This window comes from Nansenia antarctica (assembly GCF_963989245.1).
Source record: "Nansenia antarctica genome assembly, chromosome: 7".
NCBI lineage: Eukaryota > Metazoa > Chordata > Actinopteri > Argentiniformes > Microstomatidae > Nansenia > Nansenia antarctica.
In genome coordinates, this window is record NC_137677.1 from 56,744,388 (window position 1) to 56,761,760 (window position 17,373).

The window sequence follows — 17,373 nt, forward strand, 5'->3', positions numbered from 1 at the left end:
GATTTCTCATAAAGATGACTGTGATGTCCTGTGTTAGACTACCTGGGGTGTTACTACAGCGTGTGGGGTATTAGTACAGGTAGTCTAACACAGGATATCACAATGACGTACAGAGTAAAGTAGGAATTGAACAAATTTGATTCATGAATGCGATATGTTTCTGTGGAGTTTGGAAGAAAAACAGCTGACAACATACAGTAGGCTACAGCATTCAGCGAACAGTTAGCTGCTGTACTGTATGTTGTCAGCTGTTTTAAAAATGGACAATAAGCATCCCTACCCCCTTTTTAAACAGTCTTTACACTGATTTATCCAAATCATTATTGTAACAGTGCTTGTTCAGATACCATTACTCTGTAGTGGTTACTTACTTACTTGGGTGCATTTGATGCCCTATTGTTCTGTTATTCCTCCATGAGAGCACAGTACCGTAGGCTACAGCGACTTACATTAATCGTTAAATGTGTAGCATATGTGATATTACAATCTGAATCTGGTATATTCCTAGCCTGTTTAATCCAGTTATTTCCCAATATATTTCCACTGTCAATTGAGAAGAAACATCATCATTATGATAAGTGCTCTTTAGCTGTGCCACAACTTGTCTGCACACAGTGTTCAAGCGCAGTGTACAGTACAAGTGTTCCAGCGGAGGGGAACTCTGCAGTCCAGACAGTCTCATGGTACACTCCCGTAATATAGCCAAGGGCAGTGCCAAGGGTCACAACTAAGGGTTCAATGGGGCAGAGGGTGAGAGTGTGTCAATCTGGCACACCATTATTCTGTTCTCCGTTGGAGGAGTGATGTTACTAGGGTTTTACTGATGGGGTTTCACTGTAAAGAAGGGGAAAGGGTTATGATGCAATGCAGAGAAGGCTGGCAGAGGTAGAAATCGGAGCACGGGCTCATGGTAACGCATGGAATGGAATGAGGAATGGTATCATCCTTCGATTTCTGCCTCCACCAGCCTCTGCTGATGTGATGGTACTTTATGTGAAATAAACTGCTGACAATTGATTTGTTTTGCATTCCAAGCATAGGTCTTAGGAGCTTCTATATAGGCTAACTGGAAATATAACAGCTTTAATATAATCAGAGAGCATTATTTAAACAATCGCTTTTTGCTTTTTGTGTCCTGTGGCTCTGAGTGCTTTAACACATCAGTCAGACACCAGACATGGTTGTTGTTTTTTTTATTCCTGACTGTTGGCCTGTGTGTGATTTCCCTTTTGATCAAACCACGTCTGATGCCTTCTGCCCATTGACCCATGCTGTCTGTTTGTAGAGCATGTCTCTGCCCCCCGGCCAAATCTGCCTATTGTCGGTCCTCTCTCACAAGACAAGTCTCTTTGCTTGACACACCATAGGGCTCCTGTTGAGGCCAAGCTCACCCCATTCAGAAAACAGAGAGAGAGAGAGAGAGAGAGAGAGAGAGAGAGAGGCAGAGAGAGAGAGGCAGAGAGAGAGGGAGTGAAGGGGCTGGAAGCAGGTGTTGATGGTGGAGTGAAGACCACAGAGGTGGCAGTTTTTCATGCATTACTGATTTCTGACAGACCATAAATCGAATTGCACAGACTGCACTAAGAGAAGGGGCTTTTTGAAAAGAAGAAAAAAAAAAAAAAAAAAAGACTTAAGCAGATTCCTGGCCACAGCAGCCACATACAAACTGTTCACAAGAAGAAGAAGAAAAAAAAATGATGAAAGGAGGGCGGTGAAAAAGAACAAGAAAAGCAGAAAATAAACGAGTCTGTGATCTGCAAACATGGGTCTGTCGCGCAATCACATGGTGTGGATTTCCGCTTTGACACATTTACTTTCAGCTGCACAGCAGGGCAGGATTATACAACCCATGTAGAGCTACTGTTGAGCTGTCTTCTGGTGCTGTGAGAGGTGACCTCCAACATGCAATCATCTACCATGAACTTCAATGGGCTGGTGAGACAGAACAGCCAAGACAGTTACATACTGGAGGGCTCTTTGAGGAAGAAGGGTCGCCTCTGGTACCGCCGCTCGCTGAAGGGGAACAGTGATAAACACCAAGAGAATGGGTCGAATAGTACAGTGCCTAGAGGATGGAAACAGGTGAGAGAGGAAGCTATCAAACAACTGTATATGACAGAACTGTTGTAAATCTATTGTCTTGTAGATTATGTCTATGTGTGTATCATTTCGTAAGGCTTTTCTTGATTATTAGGAATATTGTGTCATTCGATTGAACAGAAAATGATAAAAGTTGGTCTTTTGTGGGATTCAGAGGTGGTATGCACAGAAAAAGCCTTTTGTGTATTATAATCTTTTGGGTTATGTAATTTAGGATTGCAAAGAAGTTAAATGGTAGGAATTCAATACTGTATGTCTTTGCAATCATGGAGAGTATAATGCAAGAAAACTTTGAAAGTTGCAAAATAATTTCTTCGATGCATTTGAGATTCCAAATAAATGTTTTCACTTTTCTATTTCTATTATTTCTTTTTTCTAGGCCAGCCGGACTCGATCAAGCTCCTTAGTGGATTACTCTGATCCTCAGAGGTAAACAGAGGAAATATTAACATTTCATATAACATCTATAATAATAATACAGTACCATGGTTTGATTGATTGATTGATTGAAAACTTTATTAGAAGATTTGCAGAAGTGGGTACATGAAAGTACATATTACATACAAGGTCAACTAAAAGGATAAAAACCCAAGAAAGCCACTGGCTTATTTCAATTGGGGTCCTTGAAATGTACCTAACTCTTACTGTATGCTGAATGACCCACTGTACTCCTGGATAAAGTGTATGACTGTTTTTTTTCTTTCTGTGCATAGGATCACTCTTGAGTTAGAAAAGCAAGACAATGAGACTTTTGGATTTGAAATTCAGGTAAGACATTTCCTCTGTTTGGATAATATGAGGAGCTTTCTAAATTCCCCCAGTCTGTGTGTTATCTGCGCTAGCTTGAAAAATCTATTGTCAAAGAATAGTTCTCTTTATGACAGCAGTACTGTACAGATCTTGCCCATGAACAGACATGTATACTATCCTTTGGCAGACGTATGGCCTGCAGCAGAAGAACAGTACATTGCTGGAGATGTGCACGTTTGTCTGCAGGGTGCAAGAGGACAGCGCAGCTGAGAGTGCAGGCCTGACCACAGGTGAGAACCTCCCACCTCCCACCACCCACATCCTCTCTATGGGCCCAGACTCCCAGGGCTATTCATTTCATGAGTTAGTTCTCACACACACACGCACACACACGCAGGCACGCACGCACCCACCCACACACACACACACACACACACACACACACACACACACACACACACACACACACACACACACACACACACACAAATACACACACACACACACACACACACACACACACAAACACTCACACACACCAACCCCCAAACCCCTCACTCACACTCAATCACATCCACATCACAAATGGTTGATTTCTTTGTTGACCTCATTACACCGGTTACATCTATATGTGTCACATACAGTCATGTGAAAAAGATAGACACCCCATGAAAACCTGTGTTGTATGTTTTTTTCAACATAATTTTAAACATATGGACATTTGATCTTCATTTTAATGAAGAATTACATTTTAATTGAAATATGGAGGTAATATAACTAAACAAATAAAACAGAAACAAATCTTTGTAAAATGTAATTAATAGAAATGCAATTTTCTTGTGAGGAAAAAGTTAGGACACCCCACATGTATTACCAACTAAAAGGCCTAAAATTAGAATCAAGTGCACCACATCAAGTGCAAATGATTACACCATTGTTAGAGAGGACTTGATTGTTGAAGTGAGTGTTATCACCATGGTGAGATCAAAAGAGCTCTCTGAGAACCTTCAGAAAGAAGGTTGTAGATGCGTATGAGTCTGGGAAGGGATGTAAAAAGATCTCCAAACAATTAGAAATCATCTATTCCACATAACCATCTATTCCACAAATAATTTACAAATCGAGAACCTTTAAAACAACTACTAACATGGCCAGGTCAGGTCGTCCTAGCAAGTTCAGCCCAAGAGCAGACCGCATAATGCTTAAAGAAGTCTCCAACAATCCTAAAATGTCATCACAGGACCTACAGGCAGCTCTTGCCACAGTAGATGAAGTACTTGCATCTACCATCATAAAGAAACGGTACTCCTGGATAACCAAGTCAAAGGCCAAGTCAAAGCCTGGATCTTAATCCTTTTGAGATGCTGCGGGGTGATTTGAAATGGGCTGTGCATGCAAGACACTCCTCAAACATCACACAGGTGAAAGAATTGTGCATGGAGGAGTGGGGAAAACGTTCTCCCAGTCGATGTCAGAGACTGTTATGCAGTTATAGGAAACGTCTAATTGAGGTTATTTCAGAAAGGGTACAAAGGGAACAATACCAACTCATATGGCATAGGGTGTCCTAACTTTTTCCTCGATAGGAATTGGCTAAGTAAATCATAACAAATTTAAAATGTGATTGTTTTTGGTTAAAATACATCACCGTTATCTATAGATATTGTTTGAAAGAAGATCAAATATTGATATGTCCATATTTCTTAAAAAAATTACTTTCATGGGATGTCCTAATTTTTTCACATGACTGTACATCTACATAGAGTCTAGACCAAACCTAACCTCTCCTACTATTTCTATTGCTGTGCGTCAGGCGATGTTATTGTCACCATCAACGGGGTCAGCATTGAAGGGTCCACCCACCAGCACATCGTTGACCTGATTCACAAATCCACCAACTTGTTGAAGTGAGTAAGATTTAGCAATAACACCCAAACTAAATGACCCAAACTTAACACTATGATATTGTTTGGAGAATGTGTTACTTGTCTGTATGCTGAAGCTATTTGTCTTATTTGACCATAGGATGGAGACGGTGTGTGGGTCTGTTGTGAAGAGGATTGAGCTAGAGAAGAAGATGAACTTGCTCAAGGTGTGTCTCCTTATCATGGCCCAAGCATGACAGTTAAACAGAATATATACACCTCATAAAGGAAACGTGGGTGGTGGTGTGATACCACATAACCCCACCCAATACAAGAGAGCGTTCATGGGAAATCTAGCCCAGCATCGGCTAGCACTGGTACAGTATACTCTGTAGTGCTGAACACACAATACATTTCCATCACTAATCCTACATTAATTGGGTCACTCACTAGGGAAAACACTCACAGTGTTACATACCTCTTGCTCGAGATTTAAGAAAAGAAAAAAGAGAATAAAAGTAGGTCTGGCTTTCAGTGTCAAAAAGTCTAACTAATTGTTGTGGTTCATTTTTGTCCACACAGCAAACACTGCGGGAGAAATGGGTGGAGTTGCAAACCCTGACGTTACAGGAAAAACGCCTTACACGAGGTGAGGGGTTTTACCAGCTATGAAGAAACATCACTTATATGAAGAAACAGCACATCCTTTCTCATATCTGTTAGAGAGAAAAAAGTGTGCATTGGTGGGTTTCCTTGTAAATCATCATGACAGAAGAACTGTAAATTGTCGACGTAAAATGTCTTGACTCTGGGGTGACTTGGATCACAGACCCTGATGACTGGAAACTAACCACATCCACATCCCATACACAAATACTGTGGTAATACTGTGGCCTTATTAATTTGTTGTTGTTGAAAAAAACGAAATCCGTGGCCTGGTTCACCACCAGTTAATCCACCAGTTCAGTGGTCTAGCACCCAGCCGACACACCAGCCCCTGAGAACCAGAATTGTCCACCCCTGACACATTTACTCCAGAGCTTGTTCTAAGAGAAGTTTGTCCCTTGTCTCCTTCTACAGGTAACCTGAACGACAGCTCTCTGCACCCCTCTATGGACTCCCTGGTGTCTCTGGTGTCTCCTACGGGTCGCAGTAGCCAGCGCTTCTCCAGCGACAGCAGCTGCCAGAGTGTGATGACGGAGGACAGCGTGTTCGGAGACCTGAGCTCCCCCAGCCCATACAGTGCTGCCAGCGTCACAGACGACAGCTGTTTCTTCTCCTCCAGAGACTTCCTCCAGGATGGCCCCAGCAGACGGCCATCCTGCCCCAGCCTTAGCAGCAACCTGGCGGGCAGCAGCAGCTCCCTCTCCCCCTCCTGGGACAGTACCAGGGCCGCGTCATTGTTCGGGACCCTCCCTAGGAAGGGAAGGCGAGGCAGTGTCCGCAAACACATCCTGAAGTTCCTCCCCGGACTCCATCGCTCGGTAGAGGAGGAGGAGGACCACCACTGAACAGTGAATGAACACTGAACAACACGTGAACAACGAACGACATGTGTGATGAATGAACACTGTGTGTGATGTTCAATATACAGACATTCCCCTTGGCTCAGGAGCAGCCAGCCGCACACAAGCATTATGGGTAGAAGAGTCTTTATGAGAAAGTCAACTTTCTTCCTTTGACAAAGACCTTAAGTTACCTATGGATACTGTACGCATGATGTACTGCTGATGCGGCTGCACATGACTCACTTTCACACAGCAACCAATCAGAGTCTTTTAGTTTTATCATACCCATAATGAATTGACAGCATTAATCATCATTATTGTGACAACTACTTAAAAATGCAGGAGTTCATTTGGTGTATGTGCAGCAAGTTCACCACCATCTTTTTATGAATGACTATTGTAATGTAGAGCGAAATGAAGAGACAGAGAGACAGAGAAGTGTTACCTTATTTCTTTTCTCGTCCGAATTTCAGGTTGAAATAACTTGAAAGTCAGTGATTAAAAAGCACACGAAGCAAGTTGAAAAAAAAAGAGAAAGGGTTGTATGCTTTGCATATTCTTCCTTCTTCTAACATTATGACTGCTGATGGCCCCTGGCCCTAGCATAGATTCGTTTTTTGTAAAACAATTATGTTTTAGGGCATTTCTGCTTTGAATAGGATAGAGGCAGTAAAGGAAGGATGGGTGAGAGAGAGGAGGGACGACATGCAGGATATGTTGACGACCGGAATCAAACCAGGGACCCTGCGATTACATGGCTGACGTGTGCATTACTTTTTATTGCAATGACTGATGGATAGATGATTCACTTACTTAGACAAATGTATTTGTAAGTCACTTTGGATGTAGACATCTGCTGACGTCTGGATGTAATGTATTGAATGAATGTGCCCCAAAAAGTTATGACGTTGGACAGGAGCAGTCTGGCAGTTGTGTCTTGTTAAAAGAATGAGTTCTTCACCACATAGCTAGCTGTCTGATCAAAACAGGATGTGGGAACGAAAGGTGCTATTTTCCTTTTCAAAACCACTTTCAGTGTATCTATAATTTACTTTCAGTCTCTAGATACGTACTACACATCAGAACTCAGTTTCCTGTAAATAAAACACATTAAATTAATTCACCTTGAGAGTGCAATGAAATGTAATCGAATTGCTTGGAACTGATGCTTGCTGAGTGCCATTTGATATTTGCTGATGCTATTTCAATGAGAGCAGTTGCATTTAAAATTATCTGACGTCAAGTGACAGGAAAACGTTATACAAATAAGCAAGCAGTTGGTTTCTGCATAGTATTCACTCTCTTTTATATTTGAATGCATCATGATCTAAAAATGCTTTAACGTCATGGGTAAATATAATTCTAATCTAGCCATTTTCACACAGGAAGTTTAGGTTGCCATAACTCTGTATATGTTATGACCTTTTCAATATCACCAAACTCACGTACTCTACAGAGACAGTGCCACACAGGGGTCCCAGGGGAATAGAAAGCTTGGTCATTATGGTTATGGTTTAGGGTTATACAATGGTTGGCCTTTATAATTATGCTGATAATAAAGGCTAGCCATACCAGGGGGCTTATCACAGTGATGACAGGTGCGTAATCGGTTTTCTCATATGTGGGTGAAAGCTTTCCAGAATTCAAAAGTAGTATGTATTCCCATACCTATAAATGGCTAATAAATGTACTTGAAAGAACACATTTTATTCTGCTTCTGATTTACCTCCACTAGATGGCAGTGTAGACATTCTAAACGGTGAGGGTTCTATCACAACTACAATAATGGATTGAAATAGAGGTTTTAGGATTAGACAAACAACTGTGGAGACTATGAAAATGTTGCAGCCTTTCAGACAACATGCAGTTGGCCTAAAGCAGGGCAAAGGAATCTCAAACTAGAAAAGCAGGAGACTGCTAATAGGCCCACAAATTATTTTTCCCTGATGATGGGGCCAAATTCAGAGAGCAGTATGCAGGACCTGTCAACTCTCTTTATACAGTGTCCTGTGTGAGTAATGGGACATTGAAGCATTTTGAAATGACTATTAGGTTAAAGTAGGATTCTCAGCTTTTATTTGTTATTTGTTTTATTTGCTTGTAATTGTTTGATTTCAAATTGAAATTGGAAGTGGTTGTGAGGCTTAGCTGAGGTGTTTTGAAGATAGGCCTGAGGTGTTTTGAAGTGCTTGCGAGGACCTGGTTCAGAGCCAGCCTATAAGGGAAGTCCCGGGAGACTTCAGAACTTGATTGATTGATTGAAAACTTTATTAGAAGATTTGCAGAAGTAGGTACATGAAAGTACATATTACATACAAGGTCAACTAACAGGATAAAAACCCAAGAAAGCCACTGGCTTATTTCAATTGGGGTCCTTGATTCTCAATTCATCGTTACATGTAAGACAGACAAAAAAGCTAGTACTATCTACAAGATAATACAGACAAATAACTATTACTATCTACAAGATAAACACACATCCATCATGGGAAGAACAATACAACAAAACATAAGGTCTGTACAGCGGGTAGGACAGGTGGGGACATACACCACAGGTGGGGGCGGGGGACAAAACACAAAGTATGTACAGTGGGTAGTTCGGGTCTTTTAATCTGATTTTTGATTTAGAGGGTCCAGTTACGGATTGCAGCCTCCTGTAAATGTTTTTTGAGAGTGGTTTTGAAGGTGGGCAGTGATTTGCACTCCTTTAAGATTATAGGAAGGTCGTTCCACATTTTTACTGCATAGTTTGCAAACGAGTTTAACCCCTTGTTTGTGGTGCAACGCGGTTGAACGTGGTTCGTGGAGCTTCCTCTGGTGTTGTATGTGTGGACGTTGTTCACTTTTTGGAAGTATGTTGACAGGTACTTGGGTGTCTTTGTGGTGTAGCGTATCTTGAAGACCAGGCCCAGTGCAAGCTGCTGCACTCTGTCAACTACTCGTAGCCAATCAAGGCTCAAAAAATGAGCAGCGGTTAGATGTGTCCTAGGGTTGAGACCTAGCAGAAGCCTAACCAGTTTATTTTGGGCTGTCTGGAGTCTTGTTTTATGGGCCTTTGTGGTTCTATAGTACCATGATGTTACGGCATAGTCGAAGTGACATTGAATGAGAGCTCCTGATAGGGTCCTCAGTGTGTTTTTACTGACAAGTGAGGATATCCTGTACAAGAATCTAGTTCTATGGTTAACTTTTTTGATTACTTTTGCTGCCATTTTATCTCCGGAAAGATTTGCCTCTAAGATGGAGCCCAGGTATGTAATATCCTCTTTTCTTGTGATATTAATGTTACCCACTTTTATTTTAAAATTTTCAGCCTTTCTGAGTTTAGATGGGGATCCGTATAGGATGGTTTCAGTTTTACCTAGGTGTATTGATAGTTTATTGTCAGCTAGCCAGATGCAGATTCTACTCAGTTCAGTGCTTAGCGCTTTTTCCACCTGCAATATGTCCCTGTCAGAGACCAGCAGAGCCGAGTCATCCGCGAACAGGAATAAATTGCAATCACATGCTGATGACATGTCATTCACATATATTAGGAACAGTAAAGGTCCCAATATGCTTCCTTGTGGAACGCCGCAGGTCACTGGGAGGGGGGGGGACAGTGTTCCGTTCACACTAACCACCTGTTCCCTCCCCTCTAAGTAGGATTGCATCCAGCTCACCGATGTTCTATCGAACCCTATTGCTTTCAGTTTATCTAACAATATGTGGTGATCTACTGTGTCGAAGGCCTTCTGGAGGTCCAGCATGACCATGCCGCAGTACTTGCCCGAGTCCACCTCATGGTTGATGTGGTCGTTCAAATAGAGAAGGCATGTGTCAGTGGAATGGGATGTTCTGAATCCTGATTGAAATTCATACATCAGCTTTTTTTCGGTAAGGTACCTATCGACCTGTTCATAAACTATTTTTTCCATAAGTTTCGAGATGGAATTAAGAATAGAAACAGGTCGGTAGTTGCCTGGGTCTAATTTGCTTCCTTTTTTATACAGTGGGGTTACCCTTGCTATTTTAAAGTCAAGGGGGACGTGTCCCTGTTTGATGGAGAGGTTTATTATGTGGGTGATGATTGGGGTAATGGAGGCAGCTGAGTCTTTTAGAAATCTGGCTGGAATATTGTCATGGCCCGTGGCCTTTTCTGAGTGTAGAGCGCCCAGCTTTTTAAACACCTCATCGTTTGACACCATGGAGAGTTTAAAATCATCATTGCGTACACCCAGTTTATTGTAGAACTCACGGATGTGTTCTACACCATAACGCCCTGAGTGGGGTGGTAGATTGTTAACTAATTTAGTGGCTATGGTTGTAAAGAAAGTGTTTAAGCACTTAGCCACATCCAGCTTGTCTGTAAGGAGAGAATCACCAGATTTGATCAAACTCACGTTTGTTCCCGTCGAGCACATGTGTGAAGAGCAGAGTTTGGAAGTGGTTGTGAGATATGGGACAGTGACAGCGACGAGACGACCACCCCTGAGCCTCAAGCCAAACGGCGTCGCAGAATCGACCCCTCTTCTATCACCCCTGCACCAGTATACTCCAACAAGATTTCCCATCAGTAAGCCTCAGCTGGCCAGTCAGTGGGTGAAAAGTCTGGGAATGAAAGACTTCCTCCCAACGAGCAACACCTACCTCTGCTCAGACCACTTCAGACCGGACTGCTTCCTGCTGGACTACAACGGGACGCAGTTCCTCAGGGAATACGCCGTGCCGACCATCTTCGGCGCCGGGCAAGACTCATCAAAGATATGGGACAGTCAGGGCCGGACTTATGCATGGGCTACCCTGGGCTTGAGCCCAGGGGCCCCGGGCTACAAGGCTTTCCCAAGACTCGTGGCTAGAGAACCGCTACACTATGGAACCATGTACTTCCTACTGCCGAAGACATTCCGTTTATAAAATTACTAGCCAATGCCTTCTTATTTAAAACGGTAGTTTACTGTTGTGGCGTATCTGTGCTGTTGTCAAAGTCAGATTATTGGCATCTTCATAGTTAGATGGCCAGCGATATTGATAGCTACACATGTTATCAAAGCCTGTAGGTTGTCAGAGCTGGCTAGCGGAAGGAGAGGACGCAGGAGAGGACGCAGGCGCTGAATGTTCGCCGCTTCTCCACCAGAGCTAGCTTAGCTCCAGTCTTTATTTTACTTTTTAATCAGTACTAAAGTTAGTATTTTAGCATATAGTATTTTAGCGTGTCTTTGTTACTCTCCGGCAACTTTTCGGCAACTTTTGGTCACTAGCAACAGCAAGCCATTGTGAGACGGAGAGCTGCGACACAAAGACTGTGCTAGTCTGTGCTAGCTGGGCTCAATGCGCTCTTCTTGTTCCGCGGCGGAGGACAGAGGAGAGAGACGCTCCTGCTAGGAGCTGGACGGATGAAAGTGGAGAGTGATTTTTATGTTTTATTTTTTCGGGGGTTGGTTGATAAACATTTGACATTTTATGCAGAAGGGAGAAAGTGAGAGATCGCGGACCGTCGGGGATTGTCCAGCCAGACGTTTTGGGGGTCTCGGCTATAACGGATATATTTCTTACGCAAACATTTACTGGGATTTACTACCGACGTGTGCGATGTGGAGAATACAAGTGGTGTTGTGGTTCACTTTCTCTGTGCTGCTGTCCTTGTCTGGAGGGGAGATGAAAGCCCGGAGCTGCAGCGAGGTTAGACAGGCTTACACGACCAAAGGCTTCAGTCGGCGACGACCCCCCCTCCCCCCTCCCTCCCCCACCCGGCGACGACCCCCCCTCCCCCACCACCCGGAGACTCTCTACCGAAACCGTGGAACAATGGACAACCCCCCCCATCCCCCAATCCTCACCCCCCTACCTGGTCTACACTCTGAGCAAACGCAATGTTATTATGTCGCCCCTCCCCCCCGCCTAAATCTACTGGTGTTTTTGTACCCCCCCCCCCCACCATGACCACACACTGTACATACTTGTTGTTTTGTCCCCCCGCCCGAACTACCCATTGTACATATTATATGTCTGTCCCCCTGCCCGAACTACCCACTGTACATACTTTGTGTTTTGTCCCCCGCCCCCACCTGTGGTGTATGTCCCCACCTGTCCTACCCGCTGTACATACCTTATGTTTTGTTGTATTGTTCTTCCCATGTTGGATGTATGTTTATCTTGTAGATAGTACTAGTTATTTGTCTGTATTATCTTGTAGATAGTACTAGTTTTTTTGTCTGTCTTACATGTAACGATTAATTGAGTATCAAGGACCCCAATTGAAATAAGCCAGTGGCTTTCTTGGGTTTTTATCCTGTTAGTTGACCTTGTATGTAATATGTACTTTCATGTACCTACTTCTGCAAATCTTCTAATAAAGTTTTCAATCAATCAATCAATTCCGAGGCACCAGTGAACTATTTGGCAGGGCTGACAATGGAAATTACATGGGCATCCTGGAATTAATAAGTGCGTTTGACCCGTTTTTGAAGTCACATATAGAGAAATATGGTAATGCAGGATCTGGAACCCCCTCATATCTTTCCTCGACCATTATGTGAAGAATTTATTCAACTGATGGGTGATCGAGTGCTGTCAGAGATTGTCAGTGCAGTTCACATGGCCAAATACTTTTAAATTAGCGTTGATTCAACTCCAGATGTTTCACACATCGATCAGCTCACATTCATTTTGCGTTATGTGTCACCCAATGGCCACATTGAAGAACGGTTCTTAAAATGTCTGCCTATCGAGAGCCACACAGGGGAGGCTCTATGCGAGTCTGTGCTCACGGTTTTACGGGAGATGGATATTGACATAGCACTGTCCCCTGCAGTTACCTATGACAATGCTGCAAACATGTCAGGAGTTTATAAAGGCTTGCAGGCTCGCATCAAAGCAATCAATCCACTAGTTGAGTGGGTGCCGTGTGCAGCACACACGCTAAATCTGGTTGGAGTCAACAGTGTCAACTGTTGCATAGAGACAGCTGAATTTTTCAACTTTGTGCAAACTTTGTTCAACTTTTTCCAAGTCAACAGCTAGATGGAAGGTGGTAACTGCAGGATTGCAGCCCAATGAAAACCAACGCATTGAAACTTTGAAATCTCTCTCTGATACTAGATGGTCTGCACACGCACAAGCCACACAGGTGTAGGTAGGGGCCCGAACAATAAAACAAAAACAAAAAAAAGTAGGTTTTAGTGTAGGTAGGGGCCTGAACAATGACTCAAGCCCAGGGGCCCCCACCCCCCTAAGTCCAGCCCTGGGGACAGTGACAGCGACGAGACGACCACCCCTGAGCCTCAAGCCAAACGGCGTCGCAGAATCGACCCCTCTTCTATCACCCCTGCACCAGTATACTCCAACAAGATTCACAATAGTTGCAGACCAGAGGAAGATTTGTGTTTTATATGTCTTCCATGCAGATCAATAAAAAGAATTGGTTGAAAGAAGTTTGCCTGTTTGACCATCGTTACATGTTCAGTTTCAAAAGTCTACCTCCTCAAGGCCCAGACCCAGGCTCAGGTCCGACGCCCAACTCAGCCTGAGGGTCCCACGTACCAACCTCAAGAGGAAGGGTGACCGTGCCTTTGCGGTGATAGCACCGACCCTGTGGAACGCGCTCCCTTCTGCCATCAAGTTTGCCCCCACTCTGGACTCCTTTAGAGCCAAGTTAAAAATCCACCTCTTCCAAAATGACATTCCCTAAATCTACTCCCTATTTGTTGTGAATTGTATGCCTGAGTTTTACGTTTAAGTCGTCTGTGTCTGATTGCTTTCTGTGTTCCTTGTCTTTGTCTTTATCTGTTCCGTTACCCGGGCTGCGCCCCGGGCCGATGTAAAAGTTGGATGGGGGGCGCATTATAAATGAAATTAACATAACATAACATAACATAACATAGAGTGTCGAGCCAAAAGAAGAAATGCCACACAGTCCCATTACTGACACAGGGAAGTGTATGTTGGGCTTTAGGCTATATCATATCTCATATGACTTCATCAGCAATGACAAATAAAGTCCATTCCATTCCATTCATCAGCAACTGAAACACTCTGTGTTCTTTTCTATTTGGTAGTAATGCACAAAACGTATAAAGACAACAGCATGTTCGACTTTCAGTGTTTGGTTTCTATACAGGCTGTGTAGGCCTCCACACTGTTTAACTGGGTCAAACACACCAAATGTACTCACACAGTTGATAATTCCTAATCCACTGCAGGTCTTTTTTGAAAAAGGATTATCAATGATATCTATCAAGGATATCTAGGAACGGGGGGGGGGAACAATTGACAGCTTCTAGTTTGGATCTCTGTACATAATGACTCAAGTCCCATGTAACGGTACTGACCTCACCTCAACACGTTATGGTGGCTATGGGAGGAATCTATCGCTCTCTTTTTCTAGCTTACACGGCCATACACATGAATAAACCTAGAGGAGAATGTTAATCCTCTGAATGTTACTGGGAGAAGGTGGTCACTCAGGAGGGCTTAAAGAATGAATACAATCAGTTCATTTGTGGAAGCCAAAGAGACAAAGAGCCATTTATTGGCCTAACACAAACCCCCTGTTCTTCATTGGCTCAAACATGCTTAGAGAAATCGCACACAAGCACAATAAGACAGCTTGGCCTCACATCATCGATTGAAATGCGGGATGGTACTCTCCTTCACCATCCAACAGGGTAGCTTGGACCAAGAACCAAGTGTTTTGATTGGTCTGCTGGAATGGACAGCTGCGCTGGCAGGTTGAAGATGCACAAAGTCTGTTTGGCTTACTGATACGACAAAGGCTTAAAAGAAACCAGAAGAGTTTGGCAATTGAGGACATCAGAGAGGGTTGATTCTTTCCAAATTACTAAGAAGATAACAAACAAAAAAACGAATAAAAAGATGATGGAAGCAGAAGAGAGTAGGGAACTGGATCTGGATGATAGTCGGATGACGTCCCCGGTGGTGGAGATCATCAGTGGGATGACACCGGGGGCAATCCAGTCTCTCGAAGAGGCTGTGCAGAGAGCTGCTGCCTCTCTGAACGAGGGAGATGACTCTGTGTTCTATGATGAAGGCGAAGCTCCACTCGATGGGAGAGGAGGTGCATCATCTCAACCACAGTGTGGGGATGCGGGCCTACCCAACTTTGAGGCAGCTGGTGTGTCTGCCCAGTCCAATAAGGATGACACTATGCTTCTAGAGCACCTCGATACAGTCCTAACTAAGGAACACTCAGAGCCCCACACAGTCAAGAGAGACACTGTGGGGGCTACACCAGAGGAGACGACATCCACAGCCCCAGCTTCAGCCCCAGAGGAGCCTGTGTCACACACTTCTGGGAAGCCTCTGGCAGATGCCCCAGCTGAAACTCTTGCGGTGCCCCAAACACAGCCAAGGCAGGACTTACTGTCAGGGGGGGGTAAGAGAAACTATATTACACCTTTTCACTTTCCAATGCAAAAATTGTAGTATGGTAAGTAGTATTAAGTATTAAGTATTAGGTCTTGGTTTGCCTTGTTAAAAATGTGCATACTGTAGGTATACAGTACATCTGTTTCTCAGAATAAAGCAAATGATATGATATTTTTTAAAAGTAAAAACCATATTTAGTGTTGGTATCGTAACAATTTAGTTGTCTTGATAAACCATATTTTATGTGGTAGTATATCAATCTAAAAGGCAGTTAAATGATCATCTGGAAATCTGACAGTGAGAGCTGAATATTTGAAACAATTAGAGAATGTGGGGACCTGAGTGTGTTCTCCTCTCATTCCAAGGTTCTGCCTCATGCAAAGAGGAGATGACATCACCGACGACACAGTCACAGGAGAAAACACCTGCGGTTAGACAAAGGTCTGTACCCGAGTTGTGTGCTCTCCTGAACAAGGAGACGTCAGGTGATGACGGGCTCCGGGTCTCAGGTGAGAGTCAGGAAGAGGTGGAGGAGAACTGCGCCACAGAGACAAAGCAGGACAACAACAGTAGCATGCTCTGCTCCAGCTCCAGCTCCCAGTCCTTGGGAGAGAAGTCTGGCTGTACCAGCCTGAAGTCCTCCAACCACAACCACGTCTTCTCCAAATACAACACAGTCTCCTTCCGGAAAATTCGCAGAGGCAACACTCGCCAGAAGATCGACGAGTTTGAGTCCATGATGAATGTATAAACATAACATACTATGGAAGATCTCGACCCATGCCAGAAGGCTACAGCAGCGTATGCCAACTGCAAGAAGCTGGATGTGGATTTTACAGCACGCTAAACCCGTCTGTGTGCAAACTTGAATAATTATCTGTTGGAAATGGTTGTGCATCTGACTAATACACAATGATAACAGACTTTTTCTGTATTGTATTTCTAAATATTGACTGTTTTACAGCAATGCTACTGCTTTGATTGTACAGTGCGCCCATTGAAGCCAGAAGTATGATTTTGACAAAACTAGAAATCACACAATCCGTAAAAGGTAGGTATTAGTAGAAGTAGTGAATGCTGATATAGTACAATTGTGTAAAGGTATACCCTAATCCTAATGGATGGAAAATTACATGTTGAACATAATATGCTTCATAGCACATTTTCTAATCTGCTGAAATACCTTTTTCATTTAGGAAAATAGTCAGAAACATTACATAAGGCAGGTATTCTATCAGCAGATTAAAACATAAGAGGCTTTGGGGTCTGTAATCTTACTAACTAAAATTAAGACTAAGATGTTGGTTATTAGTCTTTACCTACAGAAGGGCCTTTGTACAGACTTTGCTTCATAAGCACTGCAAGTATGAATATACGTATACAGTACATGCTTTTTTTTCAGGTGATCAAACTAATACAATTTGTAAATGTGTAAATACCGTTGACAACTGAACTATCTAATAAAGTGACATATCAGTTGAAATTACAATAAACATAGAATGATCATCTTTAATAATCTAATCAAAAAGGGAAACAAATTACATTGATATTTTTGTAAGAGTTTGGATAAATCCAGCAAGAAAATAACATCATTCACAACATCTTTGGCATTTTGAACCAATAGTTCCCTCTAGTGTCAGAGAAATGTATATAGTGTATTGTACAACAGAGCTACAGCATGTACCTAACCTAGAGCCATACAAAAAACCAAGCAGCTATTTTTACCAAGTGACTCATAACCTGAAGAGTAAAACATCTTTGTTAGACATCTGTGAGATGTAATA

General features: G+C 43.1%; 1 protein-coding gene across 1 annotated transcript; it reads left to right on the forward strand.

Moving 5' to 3' along the window:
* Positions 1-1,783: 1,783 nt before the first annotated feature.
* LOC308162813 (cytohesin-interacting protein-like) lies at positions 1,784-6,226 on the forward strand (the record flags this gene model as incomplete). Its single annotated transcript, XM_080536953.1, is given in 11 exon segments — positions 1,784-1,832; positions 1,835-1,865; positions 1,867-1,889; positions 1,892-2,082; positions 2,480-2,529; positions 2,814-2,868; positions 3,038-3,140; positions 4,664-4,757; positions 4,876-4,942; positions 5,298-5,364; positions 5,796-6,226. Coding segments are annotated over 11 exon segments (1,161 nt in total).
* Between the last annotated feature and the right edge of the window lie 11,147 nt (positions 6,227-17,373).